We start from the raw sequence: 22,515 nt of genomic DNA, 5'->3' as shown, positions 1-22,515 counted from the left end.
AATTGACATCACAGGTGTTTCCAAACTCATAATCAGTCAGTCTGCCTATTTAAAGGGAGACAAGTAGTCACCCTGCTGTTTGGTGAAAAGGTGTGTACCACACTGAACATGGACAACAGAAAGCGAAGGAGAGAATTGTCCCAGGACATCTGAAAAAAAATTATAGACAAACATCTTAAAGATAAAGGCTATAAGACCATCTCTAAACAGCTTGAAGTTCCTGTGACAACAGTGGCTCATATTATTCAGAAGTTCAAGACCCACGGGACAGTAGCCAACCTCCCTGGATGTGGCCGCAAGAGGAAAATTGATGACAAATTGAAGAGACGGATCGTTCGAATTGTATCCAAAGAGCCCAGAGCAGCCTCCAAAGAAATTAAAGGTGAACTCCAAGGCCAAGGTACATCAGTGTCAGATCGCACCATTCGTCGTTGTTTGAGCCAAAGTGGACTTCATGGGAGACGACCAAGGAGGACACCACTGCTGAAAAAAACTCATAAAAAAGCCAGACTGGAATTTGCAAAAATGCATGTTGACAAGCCACAAAGCTTCTGGGAGAATGTCCTTTGGACAGATGAGACCAAACTGGAGCTTTTTGGTAAGGCACATCAACTCTATGTTCATAGACTCAAAAACCAAGCATACGAAGAAAAGAACACTGTCCCTACGGTGAAACATGGAGGAGGCTCAGTAATGTTTTGGGGCTGCTTTGCTGCATCTGGCACAGGGTGTCTTGAAAGTGTGCAAGGTACGATGAAATCTGAAGACTATCAAGGCATTCTGGAGAGAAATGTGCTGCCTAGTGTCAGAAAGCTTGGTCTCAGTCGCAGGTCATGGGTCTTCCAACAGGACAACCATCCAAAACACACAGCCAAAAACACCCAAGAATGGCTGAGAGAAAAGCGTTGGACTATTCTAAAGTGGCCTTCTATGAGCCCAGATCTGAATCCCATTGAACATATGTGGAAGGAGCTGAAACATGCCATTTGGAGAAGACACCCATCAAACCTGAGACAACTGGAGCTGTTTGCTCATGAGGAGTGGGCCAAAATACCTGTTGACAGCTGCAGAACGCTCATTGACAAATACAGAAATCGTTTAATTGCAGTGATTGCCTCAAAAGGTTGTGCAACAAAATATTAAGTTATGGGTACCATCATTTTTGTCCAGCCCTATTTCATTAGTTTGTTTTTTTAAATAATTATGTTAATCAACAATTCAAAAGTAATGGCTGATTTTGATTATTTAATTTTCAATAAAATTTTATTTATTGTTGCTTTTGTGAGTTTCAAGTGATTTCAGTGAGAATTGTGGGTTTTTCCTTCTTTAACTGAGGGGTACCAACAATTTTGTCCACGTGTGTATTGGGATTTAATGTACACTACTGTTCAAAAGCTTAGGGTCACCCACACAATTTCATGTTTTCCTTGTAAACTCACATTTTGATGCATGTGCTAACATAATTGCACAAGGGTTTTCTATTCATCAGTTAGCCTTTCTACACCATTAGCTAACACAATGTAGCATTAGAACACAGGAGTGATGGTTGATGGAAATGTTCCTCTGTACCCCATGTAGATATTTCATTAAAAATCAGTCGTTTCCAGCTAGCATAGTCATTTACCACATTAACAATATCTGCACTGCATTTCTGATTCATTTAATGTTATCTTCACTGAAAAAAAGCTTTTCTTTCAAAAAATAAGGACATTTTTAAGTGACCCCAAACTTTTGAACGGTAGTGTATGATACTCAAAAAACAGCATATGCCTCAAATATCCAACACTGTTTGGTATCTAAATCACTTTTATGTTCACTAAAACAGCAAATAATCTGTGACATAAATGAAATCCACAGATTTGTGGTGGAAATTCATTCCTACCCCATGTGGAGTAAGAGCAATCACATGCCCTCCATAACACTTTAAGCTCTGCTATTCAAACCCACAGATGACACCGTCGCTTTTAGCTCTCGCTTTTTCCCCGAGTGTGGGTCCCTCAATGCAACACCACCACCACACATCAGGGTCAGGCCTGCTAATGGAGACCTCACCCCATGTCTCTCCCCCGAGGCGGTCTGCTGTGAGGAGGAAATTGGATGGGGGGGAGAAAGAAGGGTGTGGGAGTGTTGGGATGGGACAGGGGTAAGACTTCTGGGTCAGGGACTCAGCACTGGTCTCCTAATCTGAAGATGGACAGGGTGGGGTGTGGGGAAGGTGCGCACACACACACACACACACACACACACACACACACACACACACGTGCACCAGATGGGACCCCCCACCCCCAATCTGCATTTACCTACTTAGCATGCCCCAGGCCACGTGCTGACACACACTCACTGTTATCCCTTCACTGCAGCCCTCTGCATATACACTAAGTGCGATCATGGGTGAAAGAGATTATATTACCATAACCTAGATATTCTAACCCCCCATGATCGACTGGGTTACCATAGATGCATTTCTCTTGGCAACACAATAACCCCAACAGGACACCACAATGTCAAAGCAGCCTTCACATTGCCCACTCAGTCACTACAATGACAAGCAGAGATGCAACAGCAGCTCAAATGATAAATTAAATATGAATGTGCACGAACCACCGCCCTCCTTTCATATTCTCCCTCCCGGTTTTCTTCTGTTTAACGATCGGGGTGTTGATGATGTGCTCATAATATTTCTGGTTCAAATCCTTCTCACAGCTTCCCCCCACTTCCACTTCATTCCTCATTCCCGTCACTCTCGGCTATGTTTTTCTTTCTGAAGAGCAGATGCACCATAAAAAAACATAATTAAGCTAAAATACCTCTGTGACAGCACATTTTGCCCGAGCTGAGGTTGTTATTCATGTGAAAAGTGTGTATTTGAATGATAATATCCTCAGTCTGCTGTGACTGTATTATGTGAAGCGCTGATGAGTGTGACCCCAGAGAGGAGCAGGAGCAGGAAGACAGCTTGAGGGCTGAGCTCAGGTTTGGACTCTCCATGCTGTTGGATTGAAAAGGTGATCAGCGGGAGGAGCCACCTCCCTACACTCAGTGTTGGAGCATTTGTGCCCTCTAGTGTACCTACTTGACACTAGAAGTTTACAGACTGTGGCTACATCTGCTTTTGGTGAAGAAATAAGAAAACACGCAAACCGTTTAAGGTGTAACAAAAGAAGAGACCTCTACTGAAATTGGTGCTTTGTGTGTTTATTTCAGTCAGAATGCAGAACAAGCAATCTACCTCTCCATGTGTGATGATGCAAAAAATGTAATGGGATCCTGCAATGAGTCAAGACAGATGAATTCCAGCTCATTAAAGCGAGTGAGGGGTTTTGCATCAGTAGGACCCACTGAGTTTGGTTGTCACATAAAGGAAAGTTTTGTAAATTCTTATCTTATAAATTTGTATCTCTGTGGAAGAGAAACGATGGACAGCTGGCTGCTCTGAGGCGTCAGAAACAGAAAAGCAATAACACAATCCAGAACTAGCATGGTGTGGAAAAGCTATGAGGGCAGTGCTCTTGACTTCAGGCATCATGATTTCTGCATCCCCGTGCCCTAACACACTATAAGCAGACAGTGGACGTGCACATGCTCTACTCATACCACCATAGGTAGTCAGTCTGCTGTGCACACAGTCGCATTGTCCTCCATATCGAACACAGAATAACACACCGAGCTAGAGGTTTTGAAAGGCTGACTGTGACTTTCCATCCATCCATTTTCTATACAATGCTTAGTCCTCAACCTGGAGCCTATCCCAGCTGACTTAGGGTGAAGACAGGGGACACCCTGGACAGGTCACCAGTCTATCACAGGGCTACATATAGAGACAAACAATCACACTCTCATTCACACCTACAGACAATTTGGAGTTATCAGTTAACCTCAGCATGTTCGGACTTTTGGAAAAATTAGAACTTCTTCAGAACTAATGAAAAGCAAGCACACATGAAAGCACCTAAAAGTCTGCAGTGACCACTTCCACAAGGACTACAAAGGTGTGGAGGACAAAGAATCTGACTGCACAGTCTGTCAAAACAAGCATTTGTTATCAGCACCATTTGTTTTCCTGACACATACGCCAGCGTGTGTGAGGTGCAGACAGTCAACATGGTCACAAATTATGGAAAAATGCAAAGCCTGGCGGATGTGCGGACATGGAAAGCATGAACTGACCTCAACAGTTATTTCCAAGTCAAGTCTGTTTCCGTTTCCCTCTCCATCTTCTTCACGCTGTGTCATGTTTCATTCATCAGTGACATTTAGACACAAACAGATCTCTGACACTGTGAATAACGCAGAAGATGAGCTGAGCTTTGCTGATGCAAATCAAACTTTGGACTTTTTTTGTACAAAGGAACAGAAAATGACTATAAACTGCACTGTTACAAAAAAATTTTAAACACACTCCCAATCTCTTCAGACCAAAGCACACAGGCAGAAGCAAACAAGCTGGACAACATCATGCATCCAACACAATGATCAGATTTTTTTATCATTATTATTATTATAGTACAGATTTAAACAGGCATGTAGCCGTATATTGAAGGAACAGATGTTGCATCTGTACTGTGCAGCATACAACCGATAGATGGCAGCAGATGCACAGAGTAGCAGCTTTCTGACGATCCATACTATCAGTGTAGGTGTGGTGCTCTGGTCTTTTACAGCAGGTCAAAGAAGAAACAGAAAGAGGTAATAATGCACAGTCCAGGAACAACTATGACTAACAAGCCTGGTCATGACACAAAGTCCCATTAGAGCCTTGGAGATAAGACACAGCTAAGGTGCTGCTTGTACCTGGCTTTAGCAGGAGATGATGAGGTTGAGCAAAGAGGATGGTGTTAAGGCCTGCAGGGGAAAGTGTGGCTTGGATCGCTTCAAGAAGCTTTGCTCATGTTCCAACACAGTCAGTCAAGTTATAGCAAGTTGTAGAGAGAGAGAGAGAGAGAGAGAGAGAGAGAGAGAGAGAGAGAGAGAGAGAGAGAGAGAGAGAGAGAGAGAGAGAGAGACAGAGAGAGAGACCTCTCCATAAGGAAGAGAAGAGGACAAACATAACCAATATGAGAAGCAAACAGAATGAATATGTGCAACTCCACAAACATGTCTCTGGGCACCGATAGTCAATAGTCATAGCAAATTACAGTTGCCAATCATAAGGCAAACATTTGAAAAGTTTTATTGCAACAGACTCTTAAGGTTCAACAATCCATAAAACTGAATTGTTGGAAAATGTTAATGATCCGAATTACATTCTGCGCATATTGGCTTTACTTGTGGCTTTGCTATAACTTTGATGTGTGTCAAGTCTGTACCTCTGAAACCAAAATCATAAGAAACAAAGGAAATATTTTTTTTCTTCTACTGCTATGCTATTCAGCATCATTTCTAACCTGTTACAAGTACATGTAATTGAATAGTGTCTTTTAGAGTTTTACAATTGTCTGACAGAGCCAAAATTATAAGAGTGGCCACAACTGCATTATGGTACACAACTCATTGCAACTAGCATTATTTAATGATTAAAAATGCTCCTGTCCACTACACTGCTGGAAGTTGCTACAGTGCTGAGAGAGTAGGAGCTGTCAGCCCAAACTTGCTTCACAGCACCAAACACATGCTGCTAAGAGCATTTGCTCTCAATAGACAGCTCACTTTCTATTCAAAATAAACACAGCCACACATGGATGCAGCTGGAAATAAAACACGCTTAAGCGCCTATGGAAATAAACATTCATGCGCTCTTTTGGAAATAAATGCTCGTCCATACCAGCGAGCAAGAACTGACATGTAAACCTCCAAGGCCCGGACACCATGAAATGGATACAACATATGCACAAGACAAACTTCATATTTACTGACAAGGGTAAATCCCCAAGGACTAAGATAAACATGAAAGGACAGGCAAAGGAAGATTTCATGGGCTCTGAGCAGCGTCACTAGTCAATGCCATGACCATTCATAAGCCTCAAGCACGTTGAAAACAGCACCCTGAAATTAGGTTGTAAAGAACTGAAAGGATGACACTGGTGGTTCATATCGTTACTACCAGTAGTCCATGTTTAATTTGACTTTTTCCCCATTGGTAACAACTAGATGTGAATGACATTTGAATAATTACAGTAAAGCTGTTGGTCTTTCTTGTGAGCTGGCTGTTTTAACACGTACCACCAAGAGTTCTCAAAACAGCCTGTATTTTCAATGATAACAGAACTTCAACAAAACAAATAAAGCAGACTGGGATCTCTGTTTGATTACCTTTCACATGCAAATCCCTGCAAATATATTTTCACAACATATTGACATGAACTGCTGCCAACCCAACAGTTCTAAAGCCTTTTCAGGCATTGGATAGCTAAATTTACTGCTTCATCAGTCTGTCAGCCTGACGGCATTCTGTCATTCCGACTTTTACAGAAATAGTCCTCAGACATAGTGATGGAGAGAACCACAGTACGATATTTGTCATTCATGCAAGATTGGACAAAACATCAAGTGTATAATAATACGTTCAGTGACAATCAAAAGACTAAATCGGAACTAAGAGCAGCTATCAACTGGCCCAAATAACTAAAAGTTGCACATAATTGACTTCCTATCCACTTAAAATTATGTCCGTGCGTAGTAATAATGTAACTGATATTCTAGTAACAGTGGAATGAAAATACCTCAACAGCTGTGATGGAGCCCAGGATTCAACCTTATGACTGCCGAATTGTAGTATTTAAAGTGCGAGTGACCGTTCACTGTGCTGTCTGAAGTAAAGAGCGTACATTGTGTGGCCTACTTTTAGGTCCATAATTTGAAATAATACGTAATCAGTGAAGTTACTGCTGATGTGCCACATATGTAAAAAGCCTCTCTCTTTGGAGACGTTCGCATGGATCCTGCTGCTGTCTGATGCTGCAGGTATTTAATATGCTCAGACGAAAGACTCCTTAAAACAGCTGGAAGCAGCAAACTAAACATCAGCTCCTCTTGATGTTTTCTCCAATCTTGAATTGCATTTACTAAAACTGTGGTGAGACCAGCCATGTTGTTTGGTCTGGAGACAGTGTCTCTGAGGAAAAGACAAGAGACAGAGCTGGAGGTAGCAGAACTGAAGATGTTGAGGTTCTCTTTGGGAGTGACCAGGATGGATAGGATCAGGAATGAGTACATCAGAGGGACAGCACATGTTAGAGGCGTGTCTGATGCTCTGTGATGTTTTCGGACCAATATCGGCTATATGTTAACGCGAATTGGATAACAGTGATATGAAGATGTCACTAGGTCTGACCAAGTAAGATTTTCATTGCAAATTATACCGAAAACTAACCAGGATGCTCATTCAGACATGAAACTTACAAGGTCAGCTGCTGTCAGATTATCTTAAAGGAGTGTATGGCTAAAGGAGTTGTAATTAGCAAATCAACTAACACTTAGAGGAAAGTCGTATACATACACTGCCATTCAAAAGTTTGGGATCACAGAGACAATTTGATGTTTTCCATGAAAATTCACACTTTTATTCATGTGCTAAAATAATTACACAACGGTTTTCCAATCATCAAATAGTCTTTCAACACCATTAGCTAACACAATGTAGCATTAGAACACAGGAGTGATGGTTGCTGGAAATGTTCCTCTGTACTCCTTTGTGTGTATCTACACACGTGGACAAAATTGTTGGTACCCCTCAGTTAAAGAAGGAAAAACCCACAATTCTCACTGAAATCACTTGAAACTCACAAAAGTAACAATAAATAAAAATTTATTGAAAATTAAATAATCAAAATCAGTCATCACTTTTGAATTGTTGATTAACATAATTATTTAAAAAAACAAACTAATGAAATAGGGCTGGACAAAAATGATGGTACCCATAACTTAATATTTTGTTGCACAACCTTTTGAGGCAATCACTGCAATTAAACGATTTCTGTATTTGTCAATGAGCGTTCTGCAGCTGTCAACTGGTATTTTGGCCCACTCCTCATGAGCAAACATCTCCAGTTGTCTCAGGTTTGATGGGTGTCTTCTCCAAATGGCATGTTTCAGCTCCTTCCACATACACACGTGGACAAAATTGTTGGTACCCCTCAGTTAAAGAAGGAAAAACCCACAATTCTCACTGAAATCACTTGAAACTCACAAAAGTAACAATAAATAAAAATTTATTGAAAATTAAATAATCAAAATCAGCCATCACTTTTGAATTGTTGATTAACATAATTATTTAAAAAAACAAACTAATGAAATAGGGCTGGACAAAAATGATGGTACCCATAACTTAATATTTTGTTGCACAACCTTTTGAGGCAATCACTGCAATTAAACCATTTCTGTATTTGTCAATGAGCGTTCTGCAGCTGTCAACAGGTATTTTGGCCCACTCCTCATGAGCAAACAGCTCCAGTTGTCTCAGGTTTGATGGGTGTCTTCTCCAAATGGCATGTTTCAGCTCCTTCCACATATGTTCAATGGGATTCAGATCTGGGCTCATAGAAGGCCACTTTAGAATAGTCCAACGCTTTTCTCTCAGCCATTCTTGGGTGTTTTTGGCTGTGTGTTTTGGATCGTCGTCCTGTTGGAAGACCCATGACCTGCGACTGAGACCAAGCTTTCTGACACTAGGCAGCACATTTCTCTCCAGAATGCCTTGATAGTCTTCAGATTTCATCGTACCTTGCACACTTTCAAGACACCCTGTGCCAGATGCAGCAACGCAGCCCCAAAACATTACTGAGCCTCCTCCATGTTTCACCGTAGGGACAGTGTTCTTTTCTTCGTATGCTTGGTTTTTGAGTCTATGAACATAGAGTTGATGTGCCTTACCAAAAAGCTCCAGTTTGGTCTCATCTGTCCAAAGGACATTCTCCCACAAGCTTTGTGGCTTGTCAACATGCATTTTTGCAAATTCCAGTCTGGCTTTTTTATGAGTTTTTTTTCAGCAGTGGTGTCCTCCTTGGTCGTCTCCCATGAAGTCCACTTTGGCTCAAACAACGACGAATGGTGCGATCTGACACTGATGTACCTTGGCCTTGGAGTTCACCTTTAATTTCTTTGGAGGTTGCTCTGGGCTCTTTGGATACAATTCCAACGATCCGTCTCTTCAATTTGTCATCAATTTTCCTCTTGCGGCCACGTCCAGGGAGGTTGGCTACTGTCCCGTGGGTCTTGAACTTCTGAATAATATGAGCCACTGTTGTCACAGGAACTTCAAGCTGTTTAGAGATGGTCTTATAGCCTTTACCTTTAAGATGTTTGTCTATAATTTTTTTTCAGATGTCCTGGGACAATTCTCTCCTTCGCTTTCTGTTGTCCATGTTCAGTGTGGTACACACCTTTTCACCAAACAGCAGGGTGACTACTTGTCTCCCTTTAAATAGGCAGACTGACTGATTATGAGTTTGGAAACACCTGTGATGTCAATTAAATGACACACCTGAGTTAATCATGTCACTCTGGTCAAATAGTTTTCAATCTTTTATAGAGGTACCATCATTTTTGTCCAGGCCTGTTTCATTAGTTTGTTTTTTTAAATAATTATGTTAATCAACAATTCAAAAGTAATGGCTGTTTTTGATTATTTAATTTTCAATAAATTTTTATTTATTGTTACTTTTGTGAGTTTCAAGTGATTTCAGTGAGAATTGTGGGTTTTTCCTTCTTTAACTGAGGGGTACCAACAATTTTGTCCACGTGTGTATTCCATTAAAAATCAGCCTTTTCCAGCTAGAATACCCATTTACCACATTAATAATGTCTAGACTATATTTCTGATTCATTTAATGTTATCTTCATTGACAACATGACCTTCTTTCGAAAATAAGGACATTTCTAAGCGACCCCAAATTTTGAACAGCAGTTCTTCACTTCTGGAAATATGTCAACAACAACGCTGCAGGGCACTGCCAAAGATTTCCACCTCTAATAAGAAATTCATGGATAAGAGGCACAACAACAAAAAACCACTAGTGCAGTCCTTGAAACTCTGGTCTATTTTGTGAGCATGTCAGCCCATTAGCCTCTTATCTGTCCAAAGGCTGATACAGAGGATCAGGATGGCCCTGAGTACAGGAAGGTTCTTCTGACTGACAGATGAGAATGTCTCCAACCCAAGGCTGGGCTCCTGGAGGGAGCCAAAGGCCTCGTTCTGATCTCAGGGAAAGAGACAGAGAGGAGGCTAAACAGGAGAGGGAGTGTGAGAGATGTCACAAGGAGGTTGCCAGTGATGTAAATAGTCCTTGATAACATATGAAGCTGTGGCTTGTCTGGACCAAAATGGACAATAAAGCTTGACAAAACGTTTCAGAGAACATGATATTAAGCCAAATGCAACTGTTTATTAATTTATTAATATTACAAATTTAAGCAGAAACAGCTTTTGCAGTATAACCTGAGCTTTCTTTCCTATTCAAACACACTGTCTTGTGCATCCATGAGTCTCAGTGAAGCAAGCATCCCCTCTACTTTAAAGATTGGACCTAAAGCCGATAGGATTGGCTGAGTTGACTTAGTCATCCCTTCGATATACCGCTATAAGTCCAGGGTGCAGAGGGACCTTGACTGATGTACTGAGCAGCACTCCTCTCATCTCCTCCACCATGCATTTATTATGTCACTACTGAATGTCATTAAGATTGTGTCTTCTGTACCCTGCAGTTTCTGCTTCAGCCTCTCTGTTCTCCTTTCTGCAGGTATCTCTGGCACTAAAGCGGATCATTGTGATCTGCAGTTGCCGTATTAATGTGAATATTCCTGAAGTGTGCCCAGCACAGCGGGGATCACAAGCTTTCTGGACAATTTGGAAGTTTCCACTGTCTTGAGCATGTAGAAATCCAAGCACATCCAAAGTAATGCAGTGACTATTTAAACTGCAATTTCTTCACCGATGAATTACGAAGGTGTGGATAGTGAAGAATCAAATTGTATCGCCTCTCTTCAAAGCAAACATTTGTTTGAAGCAGTATTTGTTTTCCTGGTGCATGTACAGTCAGGGGCAGCACAATGGCTGGGTGGTTAGCACTTTGGCCTTGCAGCTAGAAGATCCCCAGTTCACGTCTCGGCCTGTTTGCATGTTCTCCCTGTGCATGTGTAGGTTTCCTCTGGCTTGTCCGACCTCCTCTAACGGTCCAAAAACATGCTGAGGTTAACTGGTAACTCTAAATTGCCCATAGGTGTGAATGTGAGTATGATTGTTTGTCTCCATATGTAGTCCTGCAGTACACTGGCAACCTGTCTAGGGTGTCCCCTGCCTTCACCCTAAAGCAGCTGGGATAGACTCCAGCCCCCTGTGACCCTAATGAGGAGGAAGCAGTCGATATAGATGATGGATGGATGGTTGGATGGATGGATAGATGGTTGGATGGATGGATGTACAGTCAGCATGCTGGCAGATAGCGTGGCTATGAATTTTAGACTGCGCATAAATGTTCGCAGAGGGATCCCCAGATGAACATAGGCGTTCATCATCCCACTTGAGTAGAGGACAAAATTTGTCACATGTACCTTTGAACCAAAGAAGAAATCATACATGTCAGCATCTCTGATTGTCAGCTGTCAAGGAGGAAGTTCCTCTGTGAACGGTCAAGAGGGCAAGTCGGATTAGATGTACAGAAGTTAAGTAACCTGATGGCAACTACTGACTATACAGCTTTTCATTTAAAATGAATGGCAGCTACCCTCTGGACTACAGAAAGCTGAAGAGCCACAAGCTACAGGCCTTAACCATCCAACCGTGATTACGGCACAGACTGACCTCCCAATCCAGACAGCACATAATTGCACCCTCTTGCAATTGAAAGTCACATTAAAGGGCTGATAATGGAGTTCTGGCTCAGAAAAAAAGGGATCATTGGAGCGGACAAGAGGAACAACAGATCTGTCTTTGGCCAGGCAAGGAAACTGGTATCTGCTTGATTCATAGCTGAGCCCACAAAAGAAGCGTTCCCCACCAGCATCCACTGTGATTGTCGTGGTGCTTTAGAAAGGGGCAAAAAAATACCTGTTTCTTGATGAATACAGCAGCTTCAGGAAAATGCTGGTGTGGAGATAATAGTGTCCATTGGAGATGAAACTCACACAGCTTATGGCAAAATGTGCTATTCATGTGCTATCAAGCACTGCGATGGAACGATGAGAAAAAGATCCTGTCTGACAAAGCAGATATGAAAAAGGTCCAGCAAATGGTCAAGCGAACACAAAGTATGAAAAATTTTAAAAAATCATTGCCTGTTTTATGGTTTCATCTTTTGTCAGTTTCAATGAAGCTAAAGAAATGAGTCAAAGGTAAAGGGAATGCTAAGAGAAATATCATGAATGATTCAAAGCACAGATGCTGCAGTTCACACTGGAGGCTGTGATAAAGGAAACCTCATGTACGCTGAAGAAATCCTGTGTAATCAAAAACCTATTATACTGAGCAGCTGCTGTCAGAGCAAGGTGAGAACTTTAAATTGTGACGTGAAAACTAGTCTGTTTGGGCTGCACAAGATCTCATCTTAGCATTGACTACTGCAAGATGTGCAATGGTCACATACCAGGAAGTGTGCTGTGAAGTGAGTCAACTCAAACACATCATGCTACAGCTGTTTTTGTTTGTTTGTTTGTTTTGGGGGTTGCGAGGTATTGGAGAAAAGTAAGATTTGGTTGCAGAGGAGAAAGTCAGAGCATGACGAGGACTGCACAACTAATGGAATATTAAATACTACCACGATTTTGGAGGCCAAGAATTCAATGAACATTATCTACATTATCCAGTCCCTCCAGGAATTCGCGATGTTGCGATCGCGCGAATTCACGCAAAATCAACCAATCGCCACGAATTTTGCGCAGCCTTGCAATTTTGTCCAATCACGGCAACTTTCCCGCAATTTTGGCCCACCTCCCAGGAGTTCCACCAATCAAAGCAGTCGCCCAGCGCAAACCTAATGCACATACTTCATCGAATTCACGTCCTTGTTTATGGTTTGTAGATGCAGACATGTGCGATACTAATGTCTCTCATTTACCAACAAAAATTACTGCTGAAGACTGTAATAAACAATTAATTCACTGATATTCTTCACCAAAGCAGAGCTAAACTGTTTTACACCTGTGCAATGCTGTGGTGGAATACAAAAAAGAAAAACAAAATCATCGACTGACACACCTTTTTTTTTTTAAAAAAACACGAAACATATTAGAACGGCTGAAATGATCAGACAACAGGCCACATCAATCACCATGATGGAAACTGTTACATCCAGATCCGATAGAGCACTGAAAGATTGAAGGTAAATTAGATTAATTATTAACCACGCCTGACGTATGTCAGCGAGGTTACTGCATTCAGTGCGGTATCTGGCTGGGTAAGTATGTATGTGGGTGTGTATGTATGTATGTATGTCCGGTCCCATATCTCTGCAAGTGCTGAAGTCAGGATAATCAAACTTGGCACTGAAGATCAGTCTAAGGTCCCCTGCTCAGTTGTGGAGTTACAGGTCAGCAGATCAAGTAGGAAGGGATATACGTAGGATGATCAAAATTGATACAGAGTCATATACAAGTATTTAATGCCATCTACTGAAACTCGCCAGTAGATGGCGTGGTTCTGTCATCTACTGAGGGCTCTTCTAGTTCCACCTAAGAACACGGCAGAGTTGTGTCGATCAGCGTGTGCGAATCATTCCTCTGTTACCAACATTACTACCAACAGACAGGGATTTTAATGAAGTTTTCAGGGTCGGTCAGAAATGACAAGGACCAAGTAATTAGACTTCGGCAGTGATCCACCTTAAAGTTTGGATCCACGGATTTGTTAAGGATTTCCCATTGAGGTAGCAGCACGGCGTCTGATAGCGGCACGGTAACCATGGCAACAGGTGAACGCTACCACAGCGGCCTGCTGACGATCACATGATTGTGATCCTACAACAAATCTACCATTGTGGACGTATCGGAAATGATACAAGGAACAGTTGATTAAATTGTGGGGGTGTTTCTGAGTCCCATCAATTCCAGTTGCCAGCTACATATTTAGGTCATGCAATTCGGTATGTACACATGCAGAACACACACCTGTCTTGGTGGAGGACTGCGCTCTCTCAGTGCTGTTCTTGTTAATTGGTGTGACAAGCCGTGAGCGTGTGTGTGTGAACACGTGTGTGCCAGGATGTGAAATTAACTTTTTAAGCCAGTGACAGATGTCCGAATATGATTCATTCAATAGTAAATTAGCATTTTGTGCCGCAAATTTACCAACCACGTCATGCTAAACCAGTATCTGGCTGCTGCTTATTTCCCACCATGGTGTGTCAGCTTGTGGAAATGGGTTGGAACGCAAAATAATTAATTTCGGAATAAATATTGTCAATTGAAACATGTTCTACAAGCTAGAAAAAATGCAGCTTTTTAGCAGTTGTCACTGTCTCCTGCAATTTCATCACAACAAATAAGCTTAAAACACTGCAACTTTTATCGCAATTTTTTAGAAAAGCTGCCGCGAATTCAGGCATTTTCGGCCACAACAATCACGAAAAACGCCCGCGAAATCCTGGAAGGACTGATTATCTATTAGGGGTGTAACCCCTAAATAAAAGTGTAAATAAAAAATGACAAAATAAAATTCAAAGACACACGAAATAAAAACACGAAATAAAAAACGCTAAGGGGTGCCACGCACCACTGAGACTGATGATTTTTGACCCTCCTCGCCTCCTGTAGTAAAACACTCGCTTCAAAATGGAGGAAGATGAGGTTGAGGAATTAGCTGACGCTCCTTCATCAAATAAATCGGTTGTGGCTTCCTATTTAAACGACGAGAGAACGGTGAGAAGTTTGCGGATAAAACAAAAACCTTGTACAAAATATGTCACTACAGTTCGCCGTATAATGGGGCGAGTACAACTAGTTCACAGTTCAGACATTTATAGGTCTAGACTGCAGCTCCTAGGGCTGCTATTTGTTTTCCTTTTCATTAAAGAATGTAGTTATACTGATTGTTACAACAACAAAGCATTTTTTAATGAGATTTTATGTTTGTATTTGCACTGTAGTCTAAATAAGGGGGGGGAAAATACAATTTTGTTTTTTTTTCAAAGAGCATTTTTTTTGTACTGACGCAGCATTATTTTTTGTATGTCTGCATAAGGAAGAAAATAAAGAAAAGGAGATTTTTGCATAACATCCTACTGTTGGAGATTTTCTTTAATCTTTATTTCATATCGTGAGTATTTCGTATCGTGAGCCCTGTTTCGTATTTCATATCATTTTGTGAGTTGACCATTTCGTTACACCCCTATTATCTATATTAATATTTAAAATGTTCCACAAAATACAGTTCATTTGTTTTAATCATTGAAATCAGCACCTCAAAGTCCTGTATGAGAGCACATTCAGACCTGAGTCACACTCCAGTGCTACACCATCTGAGAAATTTTCCAAAAAGTTCACAACTCAAAAAGGCTTCACAGTAGAAAATGTATTTTTCTGGCTGCTTTTAATTTTATATAGATCATTCTAGAAGGATTATTTCCAAACAGAAATCTACAAACCATTTGCTATCACAGGAAAAATTCTCATATTTTTTTTACAATATGTGCAGCCCTATTTATAATCTAACATTAAAATACACCTATTTATGATATTGATAATAAAACATGCACCAAATTTTACCATTTTCTACATGAACTACAACAGAAAAGGACTTCAGCTATTGGATTTAAACACCACTGACATTCACAAAGGCAGGACAGAACTGGAATGGCAATGACAAAAGCCTTAGAAAGGGAATTTTACACTCGTTAATACCCTGTAGTCTCAACCTCATACTGGTGTGGGAAATGAAAGTTTCATTCTCAGCCCCTGTCTTCTCCTGCAGGTGCTTGTTTGCAGCAGCTTGCAGTGGGCTAGCTTGTATAGCAGTTAATGAGATCCCCAAGGAAACCAGTGCTAAGCAGGTCACGGACTGTTGCAAGCACCAGAGCATTCATAACCCCACCGTGCACGACCTTTGACCTCACTCCTACCCTTGCCCTTGCCACATAATCTTGTGAAAGTCTAAGGCCTCACTTAAGGGTGGATACCACACACACTCATGCATGCCATGTGCATTTTTTACACACATGTACACTTCTTAAAGTATGTTGCAGCAATAGTAATGGTAAAAACGCTCGTCATTATATAAAAGCCTGTTAAGCTAGAAGTTAAATGAAAGGTGAGTCTTCATCCAAGAAGGGAGAACGTTGTCTTCAATTTTTTAGGGATAATCAGAGCCCAGAATGGAAATGCTCCCTTTTACTATTTGTGGTTTCATCTGACCTTACATCATGGGTATTATCTGTATTGCAGTGAGGTTAAGGAGCATCCAGAAATTACAACTTCATTTTGTTGTCACTGCTGCTAGACGCAGTGATACTTTATGGCTCATTAGTGTCTTACGAGTGTCTGACATAACAGAACTTGCTTCAAAGCACCTGTCCACACAGGGCCTAACCCGAACCCTAATCCTAACTGCTTGTGTTTTATCTGCCATCTAAATGTATTTGTTGCACTTCATATCTATTTTCCAACAGTTAGAACTACTACACTGCAAAAAATCAAAATCCTACCAAGTCTATCTGTCTCATTTTTAGTCAAAATGTCTCATCCCACTTGATTTAAGATAAATTCACTTAACAAGTGACATCTCAGCAAAATGGAGGGACTTGTTTTAAGACAATGCATCTTAAGTATCTTGATAGGTCAAACAATCTTGAAATGATCTTGTTCTGAATTGAATTTTACAAGAAAACTCAAAATAAGTTTAACCATCGTGTCATCCTGTGGGTCAAATTGACCCATTCTAAACTTTAAAAACACGGAAAAAAAAACCATATTGTCACAGTGAAACTTCTGGTGTCCACATTTTCGACATTTGTGGGAAATTTTTGGACATTTTTTGGTGGAAAAAAAATGTGAAAACTGTTTCTTAAAATTATCCACAAAAAATCAACCAAAATCCAGCCAAATTTTACTGAATTTTGGTTGATTTTTTTGTAAATGTTCTTAAGAGAGTATCAGAAGTTTTACTGATATATATTTAATCACCTTACATATTTTTAGGATTTTTTTGGGAAGATTTTTAGTAATTTTTTGAAAAATATTTACAAGAATTTCTTTGCCGAATTTGTGGGATTTTTTTTAGTAAAATTATTAAGGGAAACTTTTAAGGAATTATTGAAATTTTCTTCCTGAAGGTTCTGCAAATTTTCTGAAATTTGGGGAATTTTTTTTGCTGATTTTTCGGATTATTTCACACTAGGAAACAATACTTTTTGGTCCCTGTAAATAAAGACAGCAGGATGGTTAATACATCTCAAGTCAGGAGGTTACATGAAAACAAAAATCTATTTTTGAGAGTGATAAACTGCTTTTTTTTTAGCATGTCTGGCTTATTTTAAGACATCTAAGCTTGACAATCCTGGTAAAATACGGCTTAAAACAAGTTTCCCCAGCTAATTTTAAGATCTCAATATTCTAAATATATCTTATTTCGAGAAATCTTACCAAGCCATTTTTCACTTGTTCTATTGGCAGATTTTTTTCACTTATTTCACTGTAAAAGGTTCCATGAAATAAGTTTGCTTGTTTTGAGAGGGGCATTTTTTCCAGTGTAGGACAAGACAACCATTTTGTAAGTATCTAACACAGAATATTTTATTGCAGAGACCTTTGGTATTCACGGAACAGGTGAATACAGTCACAACATCCTGTTCCCTGACAGCTCACATGCTTAACAAATTCTTGCCATATTAAATTAGAAACAAACACCAGCATAGACACACTAAGACTTTTTGTTTGTGCCTTTGACTAATGAAAATTCTCACTCCCATTCAGTCAAGTGTTGACTGCTTCTCCCAGTGACACACTCAGACCTCCTAAGGTTGCACTTCAATGCTGGCTATGTGTCTGTCTTTATGTGCATCTGTGAGTGGCACTGATCTTCAAGTGCCTTGCATTGACTGTTATTTTAATTAGGCCGGCATAAAGAGAGAATGCCTTACACACTATTTAGTCTCATCAGAAAGGCCATTTAACCAGCGATGAATCAGGATGCAAATACCCAATAAAGTTTAGTTTTTTGTCTACGGGACACATGAAGATTAAGCAGCTGGAAGCAAACTGAACAAGCACCACAGAAGAATCTATTAAAAGCAAGCGCTTACCTGCAATGATATATTTGTGAGCTTCAGTAGGCAAAGAAAGAAAGAAAAGTACAGTTAGTGAAAATTAGATTGCACAGGAGACCCATTAGATGTTCTTGTGTTTTTTGTTGTTGTTGTTTCAGGGATGGAGGCTGGAGTTACGGAAACAGAATTAAAATGAATTAGTGACAAGAAGCAGATAGAGGAGGAGGATGACGAGGAGTCTTTTTTCTAAAGTATTGATCAGTGTCACTGATGACTGTAACAAGCATAGTATACCTGAAGCAGAGATACAAATTTGAAACAGTTTTCTTAATCAATAGCTTTCCACGTTAGTCAACAATTGATCAATCATTATAAGGGATAGAACAGTGGAGTTTCAAATGCTGTAATAGCTATTTTTTAAGCACACACACTTCACAGCAAAGTCAGCCCACACACACTAGAAAATACAGGATCAGATGAAGAAGTAAAGCGTGTTGAACTACAAGTGATACAGTAATCAATGAGGAAGGTTGCTCATGTCCTCTCTCTCATGGGCTCACACAGGCCTGTCAATCTGCTGTTTGCCCAGCTGATGCAGACTGAGGGTGAACAATGATGACAAGGCATACGAGAGGCTCATCCATAAAAGATGGGCTGGGCCCCGCTGAAGTAGGGAGCTATTTACCGGGGAATAACACAGAAACCACAGAGTTCCCTCCATGATTATTAATCAGCTACATATAGACGCATTCTCTCGGTGCCCAAGGTATAGAGCAAATGAAGTTCCCTGACAGGACACGATGATGTATTTTCTCTGTTTTTGTAAAAGGTTGCATGACAAAGGAAGCCTACTATACATGAGGTGGACAAAATGATAGCCTGTCTGGTTTTAAGGTGATTTAACATTAAGTTGATGCAAATTCATCCAGCAATGTATTATTTTTTATCACAACATTAGACTAATTGGCTTAGAAAAGGTTGTTTATTAAAGCTGATATGTTGTTCAACCCTCTGAACTCCCAAACCCTGGGAGCTTCTTATGCAGAAAGATTGTCTCCATATGTGCCTGATTAATGATCGAAGGAAGGAATTCTCTCTGTGGTTTTCACTGGGAGAGAAAAACATGGTAAGATTTAGCAAGTCAAATTTCCTACTATCCGGGCCCACTACCAAACATGTCTTTGCTTTATTCAGCTGGTTCAAACGGCCAACATCCAGGCCACCATTTAGGCATAAAGCTGTTTCATTATTCATTGGTAAGCTGTTCAACCACCGCCCCAATAACAGTCAACTGCAGAAAATTCAGGAGTCGTTCTGCACAATAACCTCACGCCCTGACAAAACAGGTGTTTTAATGGGTTTTGTCCTAGGGCGGGTATTAGCCAAGTGTCAGCTCTCCTCCTCTGTTCCACCCTCTTGCATTTCTCTTATCCTGCTTTCTCTGCTCTCGTCTTGATCCTCATTATTCCACACTGGGGTCTTTTAGGTAGCAAACGGTCTATTATCCAAAGATGGAGCTTAAGACAACTTTAAAGCTTTGGAGGAGTGGCTATTTAGCTGGCTTGAAAGACAGTGGAGAAGGAGGGAGTGGGTGTCTGGCCTGGCGTTCCCATATCACTTAGGCTAATGTGATTAAGGGTGAGTGAGAGAGGGGGAGTTCATTTAGCTCGGAGTGTGTTGCTTCCAAGCGATTCATGTTGGGAGATGGGGGTGTGGCTGGTCACAGGACTGCTGAAATGCACTCAGATGCAAGTAAGACTGGCAGTGTGTGTGCAAGATCATTTTTAATGCCTGGTACCAAATTCAGTAAACATGATTGCGCTCCAACAATCGCTCACTGGTGCCACCTAATGTCAGAAATGAATGCAGTTCTCAAATTTAAATCTAAATTTAATAATAATAATAATAATAAGTTTAATTTATAATGCACTTTACATTTGAAAACCAAATCTCAAAGTGCTACAGATAAAAACATCAACAATGAAATTTAATCTTATCCACCTCTTAATGTCATCACTGCATTTACCCCTCTGATTTTTAACATTCTCCTAATGCACCACATCTTAAAGGATTGTATTCTCTTCTGGACGTTTTTGTGAATTGCCATGCCTCACATTTATAAGTTAGTACAGAACACACATAGTATCCCAACAGTCTTAGTTTCCATAAAATGCTGATGTTTCTACCATAGACTGTATATATAGTGGACGTAGCCATCTGGCTCCAGAATTGAAGCCAACCCGGAAGTGTCAAAAACTTGCAATATCACGCCGTCCACTAGGGTTGGCTCCAAAAAGCTTTTTCTCCATAGACCCCAATTCATTTTTTGAAAAAATAAAATTTGATAGACTGATGTTCTACAGCTCAGGATTTTTTTCCCGTTAGTTTTCATGGTCAAAATGAGAGATCAGGTGGCCGATCTTAAAATAAATCAATACTGAATTTTAAATAAATCGTTAAAGTTGGCGGAGCCAGGGGGCGTGGCTATACTTGATAGACAGCAACAGAAGCCTCTGCGGTAAAATGTGGGCGGGATAAGAGAGTCCTCAGCCAATCCTGCCCCTAGTTGCTCTCCGGTCCAGCCTTTTTGATGACGCTTTTTACGTCACTTAGTTTACGCCTGGTTTCTACAAAGGAATTCTTTGCAATCCCAAAACTTGGTCTTCGCCTTTCCAATTCTTCCCAGTTCTTCTCATAATTTCTTCATCCACTTTCTCATCTTCTGTTATCATGGTTCCAAGGTACTGCGAGCTGTGGACTTGCTCAAGATCGTTACCTTCTGCACTGGTTACAAAGTTCTCTGGTATTTTCTTGCTAACACATATGGTCTTTGTCTTTATGGCAGTTAACTCCATCCAATAAACTTTACATGTGGCGCAGAGAGAGTCTATCATTGACTGAAGAAGACTACACTCCTAGATTTCAAAGCTCAATATGTTTAATAGGCTACTCTAAATAACAAATAATATACAAAGATTACTGTCTGTCTGTGTTAGACTGATTGGTCTTTTACTTTTGGTTACATTAGTCAGGAATTGCAGGGCACCAAGCCTTCAAGCAGGTGGCTTACAGGGCTCCAAAAACTGCACTTGCGTTTCCAGACTCGACTTCTACTCGTCAGTAGCTGTGGCCACTACACATTTATTAGATTTCTCATTTGGAATTATTGTGAAGAGCAAGAAAGTGTAACTGATAACCTAAGACAGAACAAAACTTCCTGCTGGGGTTTCGCTTCGTATTATACCAGACATCATAACTCCACATGCTGATGTTTCCATGGACAAGACAACGACCCTTACGTTACTCCTAATGGTGCGCTCAGTGACAAACGTACTGTAAAGTGCCAGCACAGCCGAGCCAAGGTTCAAAGCAAAAATAGGGACAGCAGAAGTTTTTTCTGAGTCGGGACAATTTCTAAGGAAATTATGTTTAACAAACAGACTGCTCTGGGTTAGGGGAATTATCTTTTCATGTGAGCAGATGTATTTTTAATTACCTGTCTTGACTACGTAAAATTCTCCAATCATGTTGCAATAGGGGAGGGTACTTGAAATCCATGCCACCATGCCAATTTTACTGAAGTACCTCATCTTGAATTGAGTTTTAAATGCAGAAATTTGAGTTTAATTTACACACAATATTAATTTGAGGCTATTATCAACATTACTATCATCCCAAATCATTAAAATAAAGTTTTCAACTTAAACAGCTTATCAAAATTTTAATTTCTACATTTATTAACTTGCAACCATGCATTTCATTGAGTGGTGAGAGTCAATCCCGTACTGTTCACATCAGTCATGATCACAGTAGGACAGATCCAGTGTCACTGTAAAATGTCTGTGTCTATTCGCCTTAGGTAGAATGTCTACGCACCTTACCTAGTATACTACAACTGTGTTTTTACTACCTGTCTGCAGCATTTTAAATCACAGTGCCTTGAAGTGTTATGTTAATACTGTATATTGACTTTTGGGTTTACATTTACACGAATGTTCAAAGGTTTGGGGTCGCTTAGAAATGTTCTTATTTTTGGAAGAAAAGCAGATTTTTCCACTGAAAATTAAATGAATCAGAAATACAGTCTAGACATTGTTAATGTGGTAAATGACTATTCTAGCTGGAAACGGCTGATTTTTAATGGAATATCTCCATAGGGGTACAGAGGAACATTTCCAGCAACCACCACTCCTGTGTTCTAATGCTACATTGTGTTAGCTAATGGTGTTGAAAGGCTAACTGATGATTAGAAAACCCTTGCGCAATTATGTTAGCACTGTTAATAGTGTTAATAGTTATGTTAATAGTGTAGTATTTTTATAGATTGGATATAGATATTTTTTTATTTTTTCAGTTTTTAAAGTTTATAGTACAGTTTTAAACTTTA

The 22,515-nt window shown here is 40.3% G+C and overlaps 1 protein-coding gene across 1 annotated transcript in view; it reads right to left on the bottom strand.

The window, feature by feature from the left end:
- agrn (agrin) overlaps window positions 1-22,515 on the bottom strand; it is a 331,672-nt gene that overhangs the window by 228,037 nt on the left and 81,120 nt on the right. The window contains 1 exon segment of the mRNA XM_051950218.1: window positions 18,165-18,185. Coding sequence (XP_051806178.1) covers window positions 18,165-18,185 — 21 coding nt within the window.

Source organism: Acanthochromis polyacanthus, chromosome 6 (assembly GCF_021347895.1).
Source record: "Acanthochromis polyacanthus isolate Apoly-LR-REF ecotype Palm Island chromosome 6, KAUST_Apoly_ChrSc, whole genome shotgun sequence".
NCBI classification, from domain to species: domain Eukaryota; kingdom Metazoa; phylum Chordata; class Actinopteri; family Pomacentridae; genus Acanthochromis; species Acanthochromis polyacanthus.
Note: the sequence above shows the minus strand (reverse complement) of the source record. Positions and strands in the feature narration are given on the sequence as shown.